A 17,636-nucleotide genomic window follows, 5' to 3' on the forward strand; every position below is an offset into this window, starting at 1 on the left:
ACAGTTGTATGTCAGTGAAGTGAGACGCTTGGATGGAGTATAATGAGGGAGAGAGCTGGGTGTGTCTGTCTGACTGGAAGCGTGACAAACAACTGGACCACAACTTAACTTCCTGTGTGATGTATTACATGTTTATACGTCTGTCTTGGATTCAGAAACCTGTCAGTATTACTCAGTCTTCAGATGACCTATATTTAGGCAGCCTGTGTATGAGAGATAGAGAGAGAGAGATTAGTGAATAAAGATGATTCTGATTCTGATTGAAGAGAATTGTAATGTCAGTGTACTTGCTGAATTTGAAATGTAAATGTACCCTGAATTTGAACTGACAGGTGTAAAGAAGGAAGTGTGGTTTCTTCCTGGTCAGATATTTTAGTTGTCATTTAGCTAACCACATCTCTCTCTCACTCTCTCAAAATTGTTCCATGTCAGAAAAAAAAAACTAAAATATCTGGTCTCTCTCTCTCTCTATTTGGACATTAAATCTGAATCAGCGCCTAACACAGTGTTTCTGCTCGTGCTCTGTTTTCCCCAAGCTAGTGTCTGTCTCTGTCTCTTTTGTGCAAATCTCTCTCTCTCTTTTCAAAGGGCTTTATTGGCATGGGAACATATGTTTACACTGCCAAAGCACGTGAAATAGATAATAAACAAAAGTGAAATAAACAGTAAACATTACATTCACAAGTTTCAAGGGAATAGACATATTTCAAATGTCATAGTATGGTTATGTAAAGTGTGATAATGATGTGCAAATAGTTAAAGTACACAATGGAAAATAAATCAACTCTCYCTCTCTCTATCTCTCATACACAGGATGCCCTAAATATAGGTCATCTGAAGACTGAGTAATACTGACAGGTTTCTGAATCCAAGACAGACGTATAAACATGTAATACATCACACAGGAAGTTAAGTTGTGGTCCAGTTGTTTGTCACGCTTCCAGTCAGACAGACACACCCAGCTCTCTCCCTCATTATACTCCATCCAAGCGTCTCACTTCACTGACATACAACTGTGCCCTGATCAATGTGTCTCACAATGGAAAAGCAGTCTTAACCTTTTATATACACTGAGTGCACAAAACATTAGGAACACCTGCTCTTTCCATGACATTGACTGACCAGGTGAAAGCCAAGATCCCTTATTTATGTCACTTGTTAAATCCTCTTCAATCAGTGTAGATGAAGGGGAAGAGACAGGTTATAGAATGATATTTAAGCCTTGAGACATGGATTGTGTATGTGTGCCATTCAGAGGGTGAATGGGCAAGACAAAATATGTCAGTGAATGGGGTATAGTAGTAGGTGCCAGGCGCACCGGTTTGAGTGTGTCAAGAACTGCAATGCTGCTGGGTCTTTCACGCTCAACAGTTTCCTGTGTGTATCAAGAATGGTTCACCACTCAAAGGACATCCAGCCAACGGCAGGCCAGTGGTCAAAATGTGTAATTGATTAAGGAGGACAGAGGTGGCTGACAGGAATTGTGCAGAGCAACAGACGGGTTACAGTTAATCAACTGACAGTCCAGTACAACATTGGTGCCCAAAGACTCATAAATAAATGCACAACTTGTCGTACCTTGACACGAATTGGGTATGGCAGCCAACAACCTCACGGAGTTCCACTTCTTTCAGCAAATAACAAGAAACTGCATTTGCAGTGGTTCTAAGAAACAAAAACACTGGACACTGGAGAATTGGAAAAACATGGCCTGGTCTGATGGATCTCGGTTGCTGCTGTCTTACGCTGATGGGAGGACTAGGATATGGAGAAAACCACATGAGTACATGCATCCATCATGCCGCATGTCAACATTGCAAGTTGGTGGTTGTGGTGAGCGGTGTGTTTTCATGGCAAAGATGTGGGCCCCTTGATAAAAGTGGAGCAACGTTTGAATGCCACAGGATATCTGAACATCATTGCCAATCAGGTGAATCATGGCAGTGGTGTATCCATCTGCAAATAGATTTTTCCAGCAGGATAATGACCCATGACACAAGGCTAGGATTGTCCAGGAATGGTTCCAAGGACATGACAGTGAATTATTTATTATAAACWGAACAATCCCCTTTACAGAGGTACTTCTGGTGGCTCCTCAACTCCTCTCTATAGGGGCATCTGATCTGAACCTCTCCTCTCTTATATCCTTTCACTGTGATCAACTCTGCTTCACACACACTCCACACAGCAGCTGCAGATCACACCAACAGTCTCATTACAAAAAATACAAACACCCCAGCTTCCATTTCACATACTGTAAGAGTGGATTCTGCTCTGGTACACCACTGGTGTTCCCCATCACATCCATCAGTACATACTGGACCTTGTGTTCCTCAGTGTCCCCTCCCCTTTATCTAACAGCATTATCAGTGAGTGAATGGAGTTACACTGTAAAATGTTACAACCAAATGCTTCCAACTATAGAGAGGAGTCACTGGAGATGTGTTCATTCAGTCTGATGTACTCACCTAAGAGGAGGACAATCTTCAGTGTGAGGACCAGCAGGATAATCATGATGACTTGTGGCTCCCAGCTAGTTCAAGTCTCTTTAGACCCTGTACTGTCGGGTCCAAAAGTTTTGAGAATGACACAAATATTAATTTTCACAAAATCTGCTGCCTCAGTTTGTATGATGGCAATTTGCATATACTCCAGAAGGTTAAGAAGAGTGATCAGATGAATTGCTATTAATTGCAAAGTCCCTCTTTGCCATGCAAATGAACTGAATCCCCCTAAAACACTTCCACTGAATTTCAGCCCTGCCACAAAAGGAACAGCTGACATCATGTCAGTGATTCTCTCGTTAACACAGGTGTGAGTGTTGACGAGGACAAGGCTGGAGATCACTCTGTCATGTTGATTGAGTTTGAATAACAGACTGGAAGCTTCAAAAGGAGGGTGGTGCTTGGAATCATTGTTCTTCCTCTGTCAACATGGTTACCTGCAAGGAAACACGTGTCGTCATCATTGCTTTGCACAAAAAAGGGCTTCACAGGCAAGGATATTGCTTGCCAGTAAGATTGCACCTAAATCAACCATTTATCGGACATCATCAAGAACTTCAATGAGAGCGGTTCAATTGTTGAGAAGGCTTCAGGGTGCCCAAAGAAAGTCCAGCAAGCGCCAGGACCGTCTCCTAAAGTTAATTCAGCTGCGGGATCGGGGCACCACCGGTACAAGAGCTTGCTCAGGAATGGCAGCAGGCAGGTGTGAGTGCATCTGCACGCACAGTGAGGCGAAGACTTTTGGAGAGGATGGCCTGGTGTCAAGAAGGCAGCAAAGAAGCCACTTCTCTCCAGGAAAAACATCAGGGACAGACTGATATTCTGCAAAAGGTACAGGGATTGGACTGCTGAGGACTGGGGTAAAGTCATTTTCTCTGATGAATCCCCTTTCCCATTGTTTGGGGCTACCGAAAAAAAAAGCTTGTCCGGAGAAGACAAGGTGAGCGCTACCATCAGTCATTGTTCATGCCAACAGTAAAGCATCCTGAGACCATTCATGTGTGGGTTGCTTCTCAGCCAAGGGAGTGGGCTCACTCACGATTTTGCCTAAGAACACAGCCATGAATAAAGAATGGTACCAACACATCCTCCGAGAGCAACTTCTCCAACCATCCAGGAACAGTTTGTGACGAACAATGCCTTTTCCAGCATGATGGAGCACCTTGCCATAAGGCAAAAGTGAAAACTATGTGGCTCGGGGAACAAAACATCCAAATTTTGTCCATGGCCAAGAAAACTCCCCAGACCTTAATCTCACTGAAACGTTGTGTCAATCCTCAAGAGGTGGGTGGACAAACAAAACCCCACAAATTCTGACAAACTCCAAGCATTGATTATGCAAGAATGGGCTGCCATCAGTCAGGATGTGGCCCAGAAGTTAATTGACAGCATGCCAGGGCGGATTGCAGACGTCTTGAAAAAGAAGGGTCAACACTGCAAATATTGATTCTTTGCATCAACTTCATGTAATTGTCAATAAAAGCCTTTGACACTTTACGAAATGCTTGTAATTATACTTTAGTATTCCATAGTAACATCTGACAAAAAGATCTAAAGACTCTGAAGCAGCAAACAATGTGAAAATTAATTTTTGTCATTCTCAAAACTTTTGGCCACGACTGTACATCTTGTTTACTCCAGTCCCCTCAATACTTCTACGTCCAGTTACACCCCCCGCCAGTACAGAAAGGTCTGCTCCTGCAGTGTGTATGACAACCACTCTGAGTGAGTGTGTCTATGCTGAGCCACAGAAGTCCTGCTGTTTGACTAAGAACTTCCTGAAACCATTCACTGCTATGTTTTGAATTAGGTTATTTCTTTAAAAAAAATGAACATACCATTGGTAAACATTCCTGCTGCACCTGATGCTCCACAAGATCTCAAAATGACCTACAACATATCAATGGTAAAGGAATAAGTGCACAATCAGGATGCTTAAATGATCAATAAATGATTAACATGAATAACTACTGTGAGGATACGTTAATAGAAAGTGTAATCTTACTGACCATGTTCATATAAATTCCCATCATGTAAAACTACAGAAAGGATACCTTGTTGTAAAGTGGAAACCTATGAACATGAACATGTATTAATGAGTTACATTTATAACTGCCCAAACAATTCCTTTAATGTAATTTTAAACTGACCATTAACACATTTTTCAGATACTGTTAGATTCTGTTGTTAAATACATCATAGATTAAAACATTGTCGACACATCCCAAAAATATTTGATCAGATTTGTCATTTCTTTTTCTTTTTAGAAACTGCCATATCCTAATTCCATACTATATAGTTCCCAATTATTCCGCAATTAGGGCTTTATTTGTCACGGTAAAAGGTGAATGAGGCACGTTTTCCAGGCGGAGTTATAATACTTGTTTACACATGTACAGTTTCAGGACGAGTCTGATTTATAACGGGAAATATGGGTATGTATTTTAGAAATGGCATAAGCAGATACAGTTTTTAGTGTGAAATTGATTGCAGGACACGTCAAAGACTGAAGACCACCACTAGGGGGAGTCGAGCACCAGGGTTACAGACGTGACTTGTAACATGACTGTAACAAAGGTGACTTAAATCAGTTCAGTATGTGATTTTCTCAGGCAAATGACAAATCGTTTTCTACCTCAGTGGAGAAATATAATTTAAAAAATGGGCAAATCACGTTTAACAGCAGTGCCGCTTTAATTTAAAGTGCTTTTAAAATTGCAACACAATTTACATTAAAACAATCAAATTAAAAAAGTAGAAGCAAACAGGAAGCAGTAAAAGGATGAATAAAAGAACATAAAACACAGAGAACGTCTAAAACAATCTCTGATTAAAGTCAAGCTAAAAGGTACATTGTTAACTGATTTTAAAAGGTGTGTTTTTGACAGAAATTGAAAATCTTCAGTGGTGTCTTCCCCTCTTACTTGACAGGGCAAGCTGTTCCATAATTGAGGGTCTTTTATAGAGAATTCTCCCCCCCCCCGTCTTGGTTCTGCATCTAGGTTCACATGACTGGCTGCGCCCCTGCCCAGTCATGTGAAATACATAGATTAGGGCCTAATTTATTTATTTCAATTGACTTATTACTTCATATGAACTGTAACTCAGTAACATTGTTGAAATTGTTGCATGTTGCGTTTATATCTTTGTTCAGTATATCTCTCTAGGAGCTGAACAGTCATCAATATTGTTCAGTAATTATAATGCCAAGGTAAGATTTGAATGGAGAAAGTGACACTGCTTTTTTCCCGATCCTATCAGTATCAACATACGGTCCAATTAATCACTTAGCGAACGATCGCTGCGTGGTGTTTTAGAGAACGCAAGTTACATCTTCGGCTGTAAGCCTAAGTTTAATCGCTATAGGGAACTCAGGCCCTGATAATGCAGCTGTTTGTTAAAAACAGAGGCTGTCGGTGGAACATATAGTTATAACTATTATAATAACATGTCACTTGTGATTTGTCGCCAGTGTGTGTATGTCCCTCATGATTGGTTGTCACTGACTCAGGTGTCTCTGGGTTTGCTGACTGTATAGTAGATGGGAGGAACCTCAGAGCTTTGACCAATGTTGACAGTAGCATAGTCACCAGAAGAAGTGGCCACTTTAGAGAAGGCGACAGTGGCTTCATTGGCAGCTGGGGTTCTCGTGAAAGTTGACACTGGCGTAATGGGAGAGTCAGAGGGGCTTGTGGGTAAGTTGCGTGGGCGTAGATGGTGGTGGTTGCACCACCAGAGCTGGACTGTAGGGAGCGGTCCTTTATTTCCTCATAGTCACCATCTCCATGGCAATCCTGGAGACGAGGAAAAGGAGGAGGGACATGAGGACATGATGAGAGAGGGAAAAACATCAAATCAAAGTTTGTCACATGTGAAGAACAACAGGTGTGTAAGTAGACCTTACAGTTGAAATGCTTACTTACAGGCTCTAACCAATAGGGCAAAAAAGGTATTAGTGAACAATAGGTATGTAAAGAAATAAAACAGTAAAAATACAGGCTATATACAGTAGTGAGGCTATAAAAGTAGCGAGGCAACATACAGACACCGGTTAGTCAGGCTGATTGAGGTAGTATGTACAGTGGGGAGAACAAGTATTTGATACACTGCCGATTTTGCAGGTTTTCCTACTTACAAAGCATGTAGAGGTCTGTCATTTTTATCATAGGTACACTTCAACTGTGAGAGACGGAATCTAAAACAAAAATCCAGAAAAATCACATTGTATGATTTTAAATAATTAATTTGCATTTTATTGCATGACATAAGTATTTGATCACCTACCAACCAGTAAGAATTCCGGCTCTCACAGACCTGTTAGTTTTTCTTTAAGAAGCCCTCCTGTTCTCACTCATTACCTGTATTAACTGCACCTGTTTGAACTCGTTACCTGTATAAAAGACACCTGTCCACACACTCAATCAAACAGATTCCAACCTCTCCACAATGGCCAAGACCAGAGAGCTGTGTAAGGACATCAGGATAAAATTGTAGACCTGCACAAGGCTGGGATGGGCTACAGGACAATAGGCAAGCAGCTTGGTGAGAAGGAAAAAACTGTTGGCGCAATTATTAGAAAATGGAAGAAAGTTCAAGATGACGGTCAATCACCCTCGGTCTGGGGCTCCATGCAAGATTTCACCTCGTGGGGCATCAATGATCATGAGGAAGGTGAGGGATTCAGCCCAGAACTACACGGCAGGACCTGGTCAATGACCTGAAGAGAGCTGGGACCACAGTCTCAAAGAAAACCATTAGTAACACACTACGCCGTCATGGATTAAAATCCTGCAGCGCACGCAAGGTCCCCCTGCTTAAGCCAGTGCATGTCCAGGCCCGTCTGAAGTTTGCCAATGACCATCTGGATGATCCAGAGGAGGAATGGGAGAAGGTCATGTGGTCTGATGAGACAAAAAATAGAGCTTTTTGGTCTAACTCCACTCGCCGTGTTTGGAGGAAGAAGAAGTATGAGTACAACCCCAAGAACACCATCCCAACCGTGAAGCATGGAGGTGGAAACATCATTCTTTGGGGATGCTTTTCTGCAAAGGGGACAGGACGACTGCACCGTATTGAGGGAGGATGGATGGGGCCATGTATCGCGAGATCTTGGCCAACAACCTCCTTCCCTCAGTAAGAGCATTGAAGATGGGTCGTGGCTGGGTCTTCCAGCATGACAACGACACGAAGCACACAGCCATGGCAACTAAGGAGTGGCTCCGTAAGAAGCATCTCAAGGTCCTGGAGTGGCCTAGCCAGGCTCCAGACCTGACCCAATAGAAAATCTTTGGAGGGAGCTGAAAGTCCGTATTGCCCAGCGACAGCCCTGAAACCTGAAGGATCTGGAGAAGATCTGTAGGGAGGAGTGGGCCAAAATCCCTGCTGCAGTGTGTGCAAACCTAGTCAAGAACTACAGGAAACGTATGATCTCTGTAATTGCAAACAAAGGTTTCTGTACCAAATATTAAGTTCTGCTTTTCTGATGTATCAAATACTTATGTCATGCAATAAAATGCAAATTAATTACTTAAAAATCATACAATGTGGATTTTCTGGATTTTTGTTTTAGATTCCGTCTCTCATAGTTGAAGTGTACCTATGAAAAAATTACAGACCTCTACATGCTTGTAAGTAGGAAAACCTGCAAAATCGGCAGTGTATCAAATACTTGTTCTCCCACTGTACATGTAGATATGGTTAAAGTGACTATGCATATATGATGAACAGAAAGTAGCAGTAGCGTAAAAGAGGGGTTGGTAGTGGTGGGACACAATGCAGCTAGCCCGGTTAACCAATGTGTGGGAGCACTGGTTGGTCGGCCCAATTGAAGTAGTATGTACAAATCAAATCAAATTTTATTTGTCACAATACACATGGTTAGCAGATGTTAATGCGAGTGTAGCGAAATGCTTGTGCTTCTAGTTCCGACAATGCAGTAATAACCAACGAGTAATCTAACCTAACAATTCCACAACTACTACCTTATACATACAAGTTAAAGGGATAAAGAATATGTACATAAAGATATATGAATGAGTGATGGTACAGAACGGCATAGGCAAGATGCAGTAGATGGTATCGAGTACAGTATATACATATACATTATATTAAGTGCATTGTTAAAGTGGCTAGTGATCAATTTTTGATCAATTTCCATCAATTCCATTATTAAAGTGAGCTGAAGTTGAGTCAGTATGTTGGCAGCAGCCACTCAATGTTAGTGTGGGCTGTTTAACAGTCTGATGGCCTTGAGATAGAAGCTGTTTTTCAGTCTCTCGGTCCCTGCTTTGATGCACCTGTACTGATCTCGCCTTCTGGATGATAGCGGGGTGAACAGGCAGTGACTCGGGTGGTTGTTGTCCTTGATGATCTTTATGGCCTTCCTGTGACATCGGGTGGTGTAGGTGTCCTGGAGGGCAGGTAGTTTGCCCCCAGTGATGCGTTGTGCAGACCTCACTACCCTCTGGAGAGCCTTACGGTTGTGGGCGGAGCAGTTGCCGTACCAGGCGGTGATACAGCCCGACAGGATGCTCTCGATTGTGCATCTGTAGAAGTTTGTGAGTGCTTTGGTGACAAGCCGAATTGTTGAGGATCAGCGGGGTGGAGATGTTTACCTACCCTCACCACCTGGGGGCGGCCCGTCAGGAAGTCCAGTACCCAGTTGCACAGGGCGGGGTCGAGACCCAGGGTCTCGAGCTTGATGATGAGTTTGGAGGGTACTATGGTGTTTAAATGCTGAGCTGTAGTCGATGAACAGCTTTCTCACATAGGTATTCCTCTTGTCCAGATGGGTTAGGGCAGTGTGCAGTGTGGTTGCGATTGCGTCGTCTGTGGATCTATGGGCGGTAAGCAAATTGGAGTGGGTCTAGGGTGTTAGGTAGGGTGGAGGTGATATGGTCCTTGACTAGTCTCTCAAAGCCTTCATGATGACGGAAGTGAGTGCTACGGGGCGGTAGTCGTTTAGCTCAGTTACCTTAGCTTTCTTGGGAACAGGAACAATTTGTGGCCCTCTGAAGCATGGGGAAAAAGCAGACTGGGATAAGGATTGATTGAATATGTCCGTAAACACACCAGCCAGCTGGTCTGCGCATGCTCTGAGGACGCGGCTGGGATGCCGTCTGGGCCTGCGCCTTGCGAGGGTTAACACGTTTAAATGTGTTATGTATAGTTAGTGACTATGCATATATGATAAAACAGAGAGTAGCAGCAGCATAAAAAGAGGGTTTGGGGGGGTGAGAACATTCTCATATATATATATATATACATATATAACTCTGTCACACAAGACAGACATGCAACGACGCACACAGGCAGTCGCTTGCACGCACACACACTGACCTCTCTGTGATCCCAGTGTTCAGACACACAGGCCCTCGCACACACACTGACCTCTCTGTTGATCCCAGTGTTCAGACACACAGGCCCTCGCACACACACTGACCTCTCTGTTGATCCCAGTGTTCAGACACACAGGCCCTCGCACACACACTGACCTCTCTGTTGATCCAGTGTTCAGACACACAGGCCCTCGCACACACACTGACCTCTCTGTTGATCCCAGTGTTCAGACACACAGGCCCTCGCACACACCACTGACCTCTATGTTGATCCCAGTGTTCAGACACACAGGCCAGCGCACACACACTGCCCTCTCTGTTGATCCCAGTGTTCAGTCACACAGGCCCGCGCACACACACTGACCTCTCTGTTGATCCCAGTGGGCTGTGTTGACCCTGGGTGCTGAGGAGTCAGCTGTGGAACCACACACACAGTGCACACACACAGTGTCATACACTTCACACATGTTCACTATTGCTGCGCACCAGTCTGTTCAGGTTGGTTCAGAGCCCTGTTCACAATGCGACCCTCATTCTCAACCAGGCCAAATAATATTTGTATTATGCAAATGGTTCTTTTGATATGAAACTGGTTGCAAAATAGTCATTTCCCTTTATTTGACAGTATTGGAGTGTGTGAGCTTGTGTGGTGTGTGGTGTGTGTGTGTGATCTGTGTGTGTGTGTGTTGGTGTGCTGTGTGGTGTGTGTGTGTGTGTTTATGTGTGTGTGTGTGTGTGTGTGTGTGTGTGTGTGTGTGTGTGTGTGTTGGTGTGACATGTGAGTGTTTCTACCTGTTTCCTTGTTGAATTCCATTCATATGACTATGAGCAGGGCTGACCACAAGCAACAAAAGCAGCACTGCCAGAGTTTCCCAGAACTATTGAGGACCACTGATGTATCTGAACAGACACAAACACTACCATTAGAACACATACTTTACAATCAGCACTTCTGTTCAACTTACATAGGGCCTTKTACACTAATATGTGAAGTAAGATCTGCCTCTCTTCCACATCAGATGTKTAACTTTTCTGTTTACTTYCTGTCCTGACATTAGCCTTGGATGTGKTGGCCAACAYTCATGCTTCATGTCTGGGTKYAGCTATTAGCCTACTGTATGCACCATAGTATATAGACTGACAAAAGAAGGMTAGCTGTTCAAACTATACAGGAGCTTCTCATCTAAAACATACTGCACATAATGTTGCACACTTGAGTAATGCATCAATTCACAACTGTGTTGATATTTTAAAAGGTTTTAATTCTTCATTTGGCTAACACAATAAATGCTGTGTATTGGTATTCAAGTTATTTTTTCAGGGGCATGTGTTGTCGGAGAGACATTGTTTTTACACTATACCTCTGAGTTGGGAATCCAGTATAGTGTCCCACACTACCTGCGGACTTGGCTTGGGAATCTGATTCCAAAGTCAGATTTGACGCAAGATCCATCTCTTTACACTACGAAAATATGTTTACAAACTAGCGTAGTGTAAAAAGGCTCAACGTTTATTTACCAGAACTGTTGTGTGTTGATGGTAAGATGGATGATGGTGATGATACAGATGATGGTGATGACATGGATGAGGGTGAGATGGAGGTGGCAATAAGTGGTGATGATAGAGTTGGTGAAACTGGGTTTGAGAGGGAGAGAAAGAGAGAGCGTGTCCCATACATACAGTAAGTATGCTTGTGTGTGTAACAGATGAAATTACTCAAATACTACCAGGGTTGGGGTCAATTCCAKTTAAATTAGAGTCAATTCAGAAAGTAAACCAAATTTGAATTCCAAAATTATTTGTCATTAGCTAGGTTTCCATCCAACTAGCGACAGATTTTCATGCAAAAATGATCAAATCTGCATAAAGAAAATATGCGAAATTTCCAACCAGTGGTTTCCACTAAACAAACTTGTTGCGGAACATGATGACGTAGTTCACACAAAATGTACTTTTTTACTTAAGTTTTAATTTACCGAATAAAAATAGAAAGTTCAATGTGTTTCCATCGCATTTTCAACTCCACTGATAGTTTTCACAAGAACTGTTGTGTTAAATGGCAAATGTTTTTACGCTGGCCTTGGCATGTGCACTCTAGCCAACAGCTCAAAGATACAGTAGGCTGTGAGGGTACTGGGTAGGCTAGTCTACATTATGTGATTATTATGGATAAGCGCAAGAATATTTATATTTGTCAAACGGCAGTCAAGCATTGATCAATATGTCACCAGAATAAGACCCTCGATAGTCATTGGAAATGCGCATCAAGCTCATCACCGTGCACTTTCACCACCCTGTGAACTTCATCACAAGTTGTTTCATCTGTAGCCGAATGTCACGTTCGTTGTATGGAGGAAGAGAGGAGGACCAAGGCGCAGCATGATACGAATACATTCTTCTGTTTATTTAACGAAACGAAGAACACTTAAACAAACTAAACAAAACAACAAAACGACCGTGAAGATATATACGAAAAGTGCAGACACAGGCAACTTACACGTAGACAATAACCCACGAAATCCCTTAAGAATATGGCTGCCTAAATATGGTTCCCAATCAGAGACAATGATAAACAGCTGCCTCTAATTGAGAACCAATCTAGGCAACCATAGACATACCTAGACTAGAAAACACCCCATAAACATACAAAACCCCTAGACAAGTGAAACACATAAATCACCCATGTCACACCCTGACCTAACCAAAATAATAAAGAAAACAAAGATAACTAAGGCCAGGGCGTGACATCGAATAAACTGCATGGTTTACTTAGATATGATGGTTATTATATAAATAGTTGTGCATAAAGGTGTTTCCACAACTATTTCTCGCAAAATGTATTTTACCGACACAAGAAGACCCCACCATGTTGAAAGAACAAATTATCTCTCATCATATCTATACAACGAGCTGAATCCATCACAGCTGTTGTGAATTTATTTTTTCTTCATAAATACTGTGGATGGAAGCGTGATAAAGAAAGCATTGAAGAGAAGCTACATTTCAGTGTACTTCCTGATATGTTTGAAATGTAAATGTACCCTGACCACTATACTATATACACGACTCCAACACCATCATTAAGTTTGCCGATGACACAACAGTGGTAGGCCTGATCACCGACAACGATGAGACCTGGCCATGTGGTGCCAGGACAACAACCTCTCCCTCAACGTGATCAAGACAAAGGAGATGATTGTGGACTACAGGAAAAAGAGGACCGAGCACGCTCCCATTCTCATCGACGGGGCTGTAGGGGAGCAGTTTGAGAGCTTCAAGTTCCTTGGTATCCACATAACCAACAAACTAACATGGTCCAAGCACACCAAGACAGTCGTGAAGAGGGCACGACAAAACCTATTCCCCCTTAGGAGACTGAAAAGATTTAGCATGGGTCCTCAGATCCTCAAAAGGTTCTACAGCTGCAACATCGATAGCATCCTGACTGGTTGCATCACTGCCTGGTATGGGARCTGCTCGGCCTCCGACCGCAAGGCATTACAGAGGGTACAGTAGTGCGTACGGCCCAGTTCATCACTGAGGCTAAGCTGCCTGCCGTCCAGTACCTCTATACCAGGCGGTGTCAGAGGAAGGCCTAAAAATTGTCAAAGACTCCAGCCACCCTAGTCATTCACTGTTCTCTCTGCTACCGCACGGCAAGTGGTAACGAGCACCAAGTCTAGGTCCAAGAGGCTTCTAAACAGCTTCTACCCCCAAGCCATAAGACTCCTGAACATCTAATCAACCCCCCCCCCCCCCCCTGCTACTCTCTGTTGTTATGATCTATGCATGGTCACTTTAATAACGCTACCTACATGTACATATTACCTCAATTACCTCGACTAACCGGTGCATTGACTCTGTACCGGTACCCCCCCTGTATATAGTCTGGCTATTGTTATTTTACCGCTGCTCTTTAATTACTTGTTACTTTTATTTCTTATTCTTATTTTCTTATACTTAATTTTTTTAAATGCATTGTTGGTTAGGATCTCGTAAGTAAGCATTTCACTGCAAGGTCTACACTCGTTGTATAAGGCGCATGTGACTAATACAATTTGATTAGATTTGATACTCACTGACAGGCGTAAAGAAGGAAGTGTGGTTTCTTCTCTTCCTGTTCAGATATTTTGGTTGTCATTTAGCGACCTACATCTCTCTCTATATCTTTCTCTTTCTCATACACGGGTGCAAATGCCTTAAATACATATGTCCATTAAGTTTGTACATTTAATCACATAGGAAGTTGTTTTTCACGCCTCCACTCACACAGGCACAACCAGCCCTCTCCATCATTGTATTCCATCTAAGCTTCTCACTTCACTGACATACAACTGTGTCCTGATCAATCTGTCTCACAATGCAGAAAAGGCAAATTAAAGAACAGTCTTACTCTTGATATCAAGCTGGACTGCTGACAGGGTATCGATTGTGTGGTTGTTCTGTATGCCACAGAGATATCTCCCAGCATCCTCTTGGGTTAGTCTGGTGATGGTCACGGTGAAGGCTCCGGCTGTCCTGTTGTCGAACAGTGAGAACCTCCCATTCTGGCTTTTGGTTGTTGTCACTTTTACATCAACTAGACACTTAGATAGTGTATTCGCTTTGCAGAAGTATTTCTCATTGTCTTCATTTTTTTCATTATACATACAATGGATGGAGACTGACCGTTCTTCATAGCCTGTCACTTCTTCAGAGCCTGTCACTTCAGTGGGGTTTTCACAACACCAATCTGTAATTTTAAACAAACATGTAGGAGCACAGAATGAAATGTGTTCCCTTTTGTCGAGGATCACGTAATTCATGCATTGAGTCAATAAAAAATATGCCTGAAATCTTGAGTAATGTGCAGGAATCTCAAGTTAGGAGTCGGGCCAATAGCAGAGACCTCATTAGGAATTTTTTATGAAAGTTGTAAAGTTTTGAGGATGAGAATCAAAGGTTTACAGTACCTCCATACACTTCAGGGTCCAGTCCAAATCGTTCCACTCCACACCAGTATGTTCCCGCATCATCTGACATCATGTTGGTGATGGTCACAATGAAGACCCTGACCCCTTTGTCATCATGTAGAGAGTATCTCCATTTAGAGGTCCATTCTTCACCCTCAGTCTCAATATCATTGTCTGCCAAAAATGTTATACACTCCATTTTGCTTCCTTTACAGAGGAACTTCTGGTGGCTCCTCCACTCCTCTCTATAGGGGCATCTGATCTCTGCCTTGCCCCCCTTATATCCATCTACTGTGATCAACTCTGCTGTACACACACTCCACACAGCAGCTGTAGGACACACCAACAGTCTCATTACGAATAGTACAAACACCCCAGCTTCCATTTCACATACTGTAAAAGGGGATTCTTCTCCGGTGAATGAGTTACACTGTAAAATGTTACAACCAAATGTATCCAACTATAGAGAGGAGTCACTGGAGATGTGTTCATTCAGTCTGATGTACTYACCTAAGAGRAGGACAACCTTCAGTGTGGGGACCAGMAGGATAACCATGATGACTTGTGGCTCCCAACTAGTTCAAGTCTCTTTAGACCCTGTACAYCCTGTTTACTCCAGTCCCCTCAATACTTCTACGTCCAGTTACCACCCCAGTACAGGAAGGTCTGCTCCTGCAGTGTGCATGAGAACCACTCTGAGTGTGTGTTAATGTGTGTAATGCAGGAAGTCCTGCTGTTTGATTAAGTACTTCCTGAAATCATTTCACTTCTCTGTAAAACTATTTAATAACATCCAGCAATAAACCGCATATGAGTCATTTATAAATAGCTTTCTCATCATTCATTAATCATAATATATATGGACAGTTATTAAAACAACTTTTAAAATTTGTATTAATGTTTATTAATTAGAGTGGCAGGTAGCCCAGCGGTTAGGTGCATTGGGCCAGTAACTGAAAGCTTGCTGATTCAAATCCCCAAGCAGACTAAATGAAAGATATGTCTATGCCCTTGCCCAAGGCACTTAACCTTAAATGTTCCTGTAAGGATAAGAGCGTCTGTGAAATTACGAAAATGTAAATGATTAATACGATATAGATCCTTATATTATAAACTTACATATGGAATTATTTTAAGATGGTCATACCATGGCTCATTTAGGTATCTGATTTTTAATTTAAGGACCCTTTTATGTATAAAAAATGTTTTATTTAAAAATKATTTTATAAAAAATGTACTCTGTCCATAGAAACACATTGATTAACACATTCATAAATGGCAAAAAAGACAGTAAAAAATGAATCATAAGGAATTCGTTTTTGAAGTGTCTGTCCTATAACTAGGAGATATAAGAAAGCTTGACACATATTTAACCCCTTATTTTTGTTGGCACAAAACTGCCTCCATACTTCCATTCATTTATATGAGTTACCTTCAGATGAATTACGTGAACACCATCGTGTTCGTCACAGTCTCCACTTTCTACAGTGGAGACATATTAGTTTGTAGCCCAAATGGTTCGGATGCTACAGACAAAAGTTGGAACATCAGCGTTACTGACTTCTGACGAATCCCGTGGCACTTGTGGGGGGTATGTCATGAGAATTTTCAATCCCAATGATAATAACTAACAATCAATAAGCTTTGACCAATCCCCGAGGTTTGTAAGACCCTGGGTTTAATAATAATTAAGCAAAGACTCAGCTTATGCAAAATGTTCGTACAGTTTATTCACGAGAGCGCKCTGAAGTCCATAATACAAAGACATCCATTTTATAACTCACTCCCTATTTRCACACACATACCTTCACACAAACAGTAGATATCCTACGCACATACTGTGGCGAAATCCTGCACTTAAGTGCGCTGCCACTTTAAGAGCGCATGAGCAGTAGGAAGGAGGAGATAAAAGAGCTCGTTAAGCTCTATTGAGGAGGAGCTAGTGATTGGGGCGACAGTTTTGGTTGTGTGTGTTATGCTGCAGAGTTTGTTTGTTTATCTTCAGCGTATGTGGTTGTACAGTGTTTGGAACAATCCTCGGTGTGATCGCTCGACGACGTGGTTGTTCTCATGTGGGACCGCGACGGTTATGGATCAAAGGGATTAGTAGCAACATTGTTGCAAAGCGTTCAACTACAACCCAACACTCCATTCGGACAGTCAGACTGTACACCTGCAACCTCAAGACCACAGCTAAGACCTCTCTTGTTCCCTTTCTCTCTTTCTCTTCCCGCTATGGTCCAGTGCTTTACACTGCAACCGACTCTATTTTCATAAATGCATGGAAGTTTCATTGGAGCTGGACTAGTGTGTATATGAACACCACACATTCATACCCTCTGTATTCCTTCCCTGGAAGAGAATACAAACTCTTGCAAATCCTCTGTGTGATGACTGGTTTCATTCGTTATTGTATGAAGTTGCTGTTTATTTGCTCTGCCATTATTGTTATATGAGGTATGCTTGGTGGGGTTACCAAGAATTGTGGAAGGACTGTGATGTGATGTGGGATCTATAGGGTGTGTATTCTTTTTTCTATCCGCTGGCTATCTGGTCAACAGGCTACACTCTAGGCAGTCTCTTCTGTTGATGTGTGTGGGTCTGGTAGTGKTACTCTCGCTGTTCTACTATTTTCCTTTCGGCAGGGTTAATATCTGCCTGGCGCCCGAACAAAATCTTCTTTACCTTTCTCTAATTAATACCGCTACAATACATACACACGAACAGTAGGTGAGTTGTATCCACTGTTTATCACTACCAAGCCGACAGTTCCATTCCACCGAGATTAGAGGAACCTTGAAAGGACTCCCTGTCCTATTGTAAGTTTCTCAGAGTTCTAGCCA

General features: G+C 42.4%; 1 protein-coding gene across 1 annotated transcript in view; it reads right to left on the minus strand.

The window, feature by feature from the left end:
- The window catches only part of LOC111978978 (CMRF35-like molecule 1), a 27,920-nt gene extending 12,437 nt beyond the window's left edge, over positions 1–15,483 (minus strand). The window contains exons 1-4 of the mRNA XM_070448984.1: positions 15,304–15,483; positions 14,794–15,123; positions 14,235–14,573; positions 11,360–11,476 (exon numbers count right to left, since the gene is read on the minus strand). Coding sequence (XP_070305085.1) covers positions 11,360–11,476; positions 14,235–14,573; positions 14,794–15,123; positions 15,304–15,349 — 832 coding nt within the window. The 5' untranslated portion in view covers positions 15,350–15,483. The remainder of the gene's footprint in view (positions 1–11,359; positions 11,477–14,234; positions 14,574–14,793; positions 15,124–15,303) is intronic.
- Between the last annotated feature and the right edge of the window lie 2,153 nt (positions 15,484–17,636).

Source organism: Salvelinus sp. IW2-2015, linkage group LG19 (genome assembly GCF_002910315.2).
Source record: "Salvelinus sp. IW2-2015 linkage group LG19, ASM291031v2, whole genome shotgun sequence".
NCBI lineage: Eukaryota > Metazoa > Chordata > Actinopteri > Salmoniformes > Salmonidae > Salvelinus > Salvelinus sp. IW2-2015.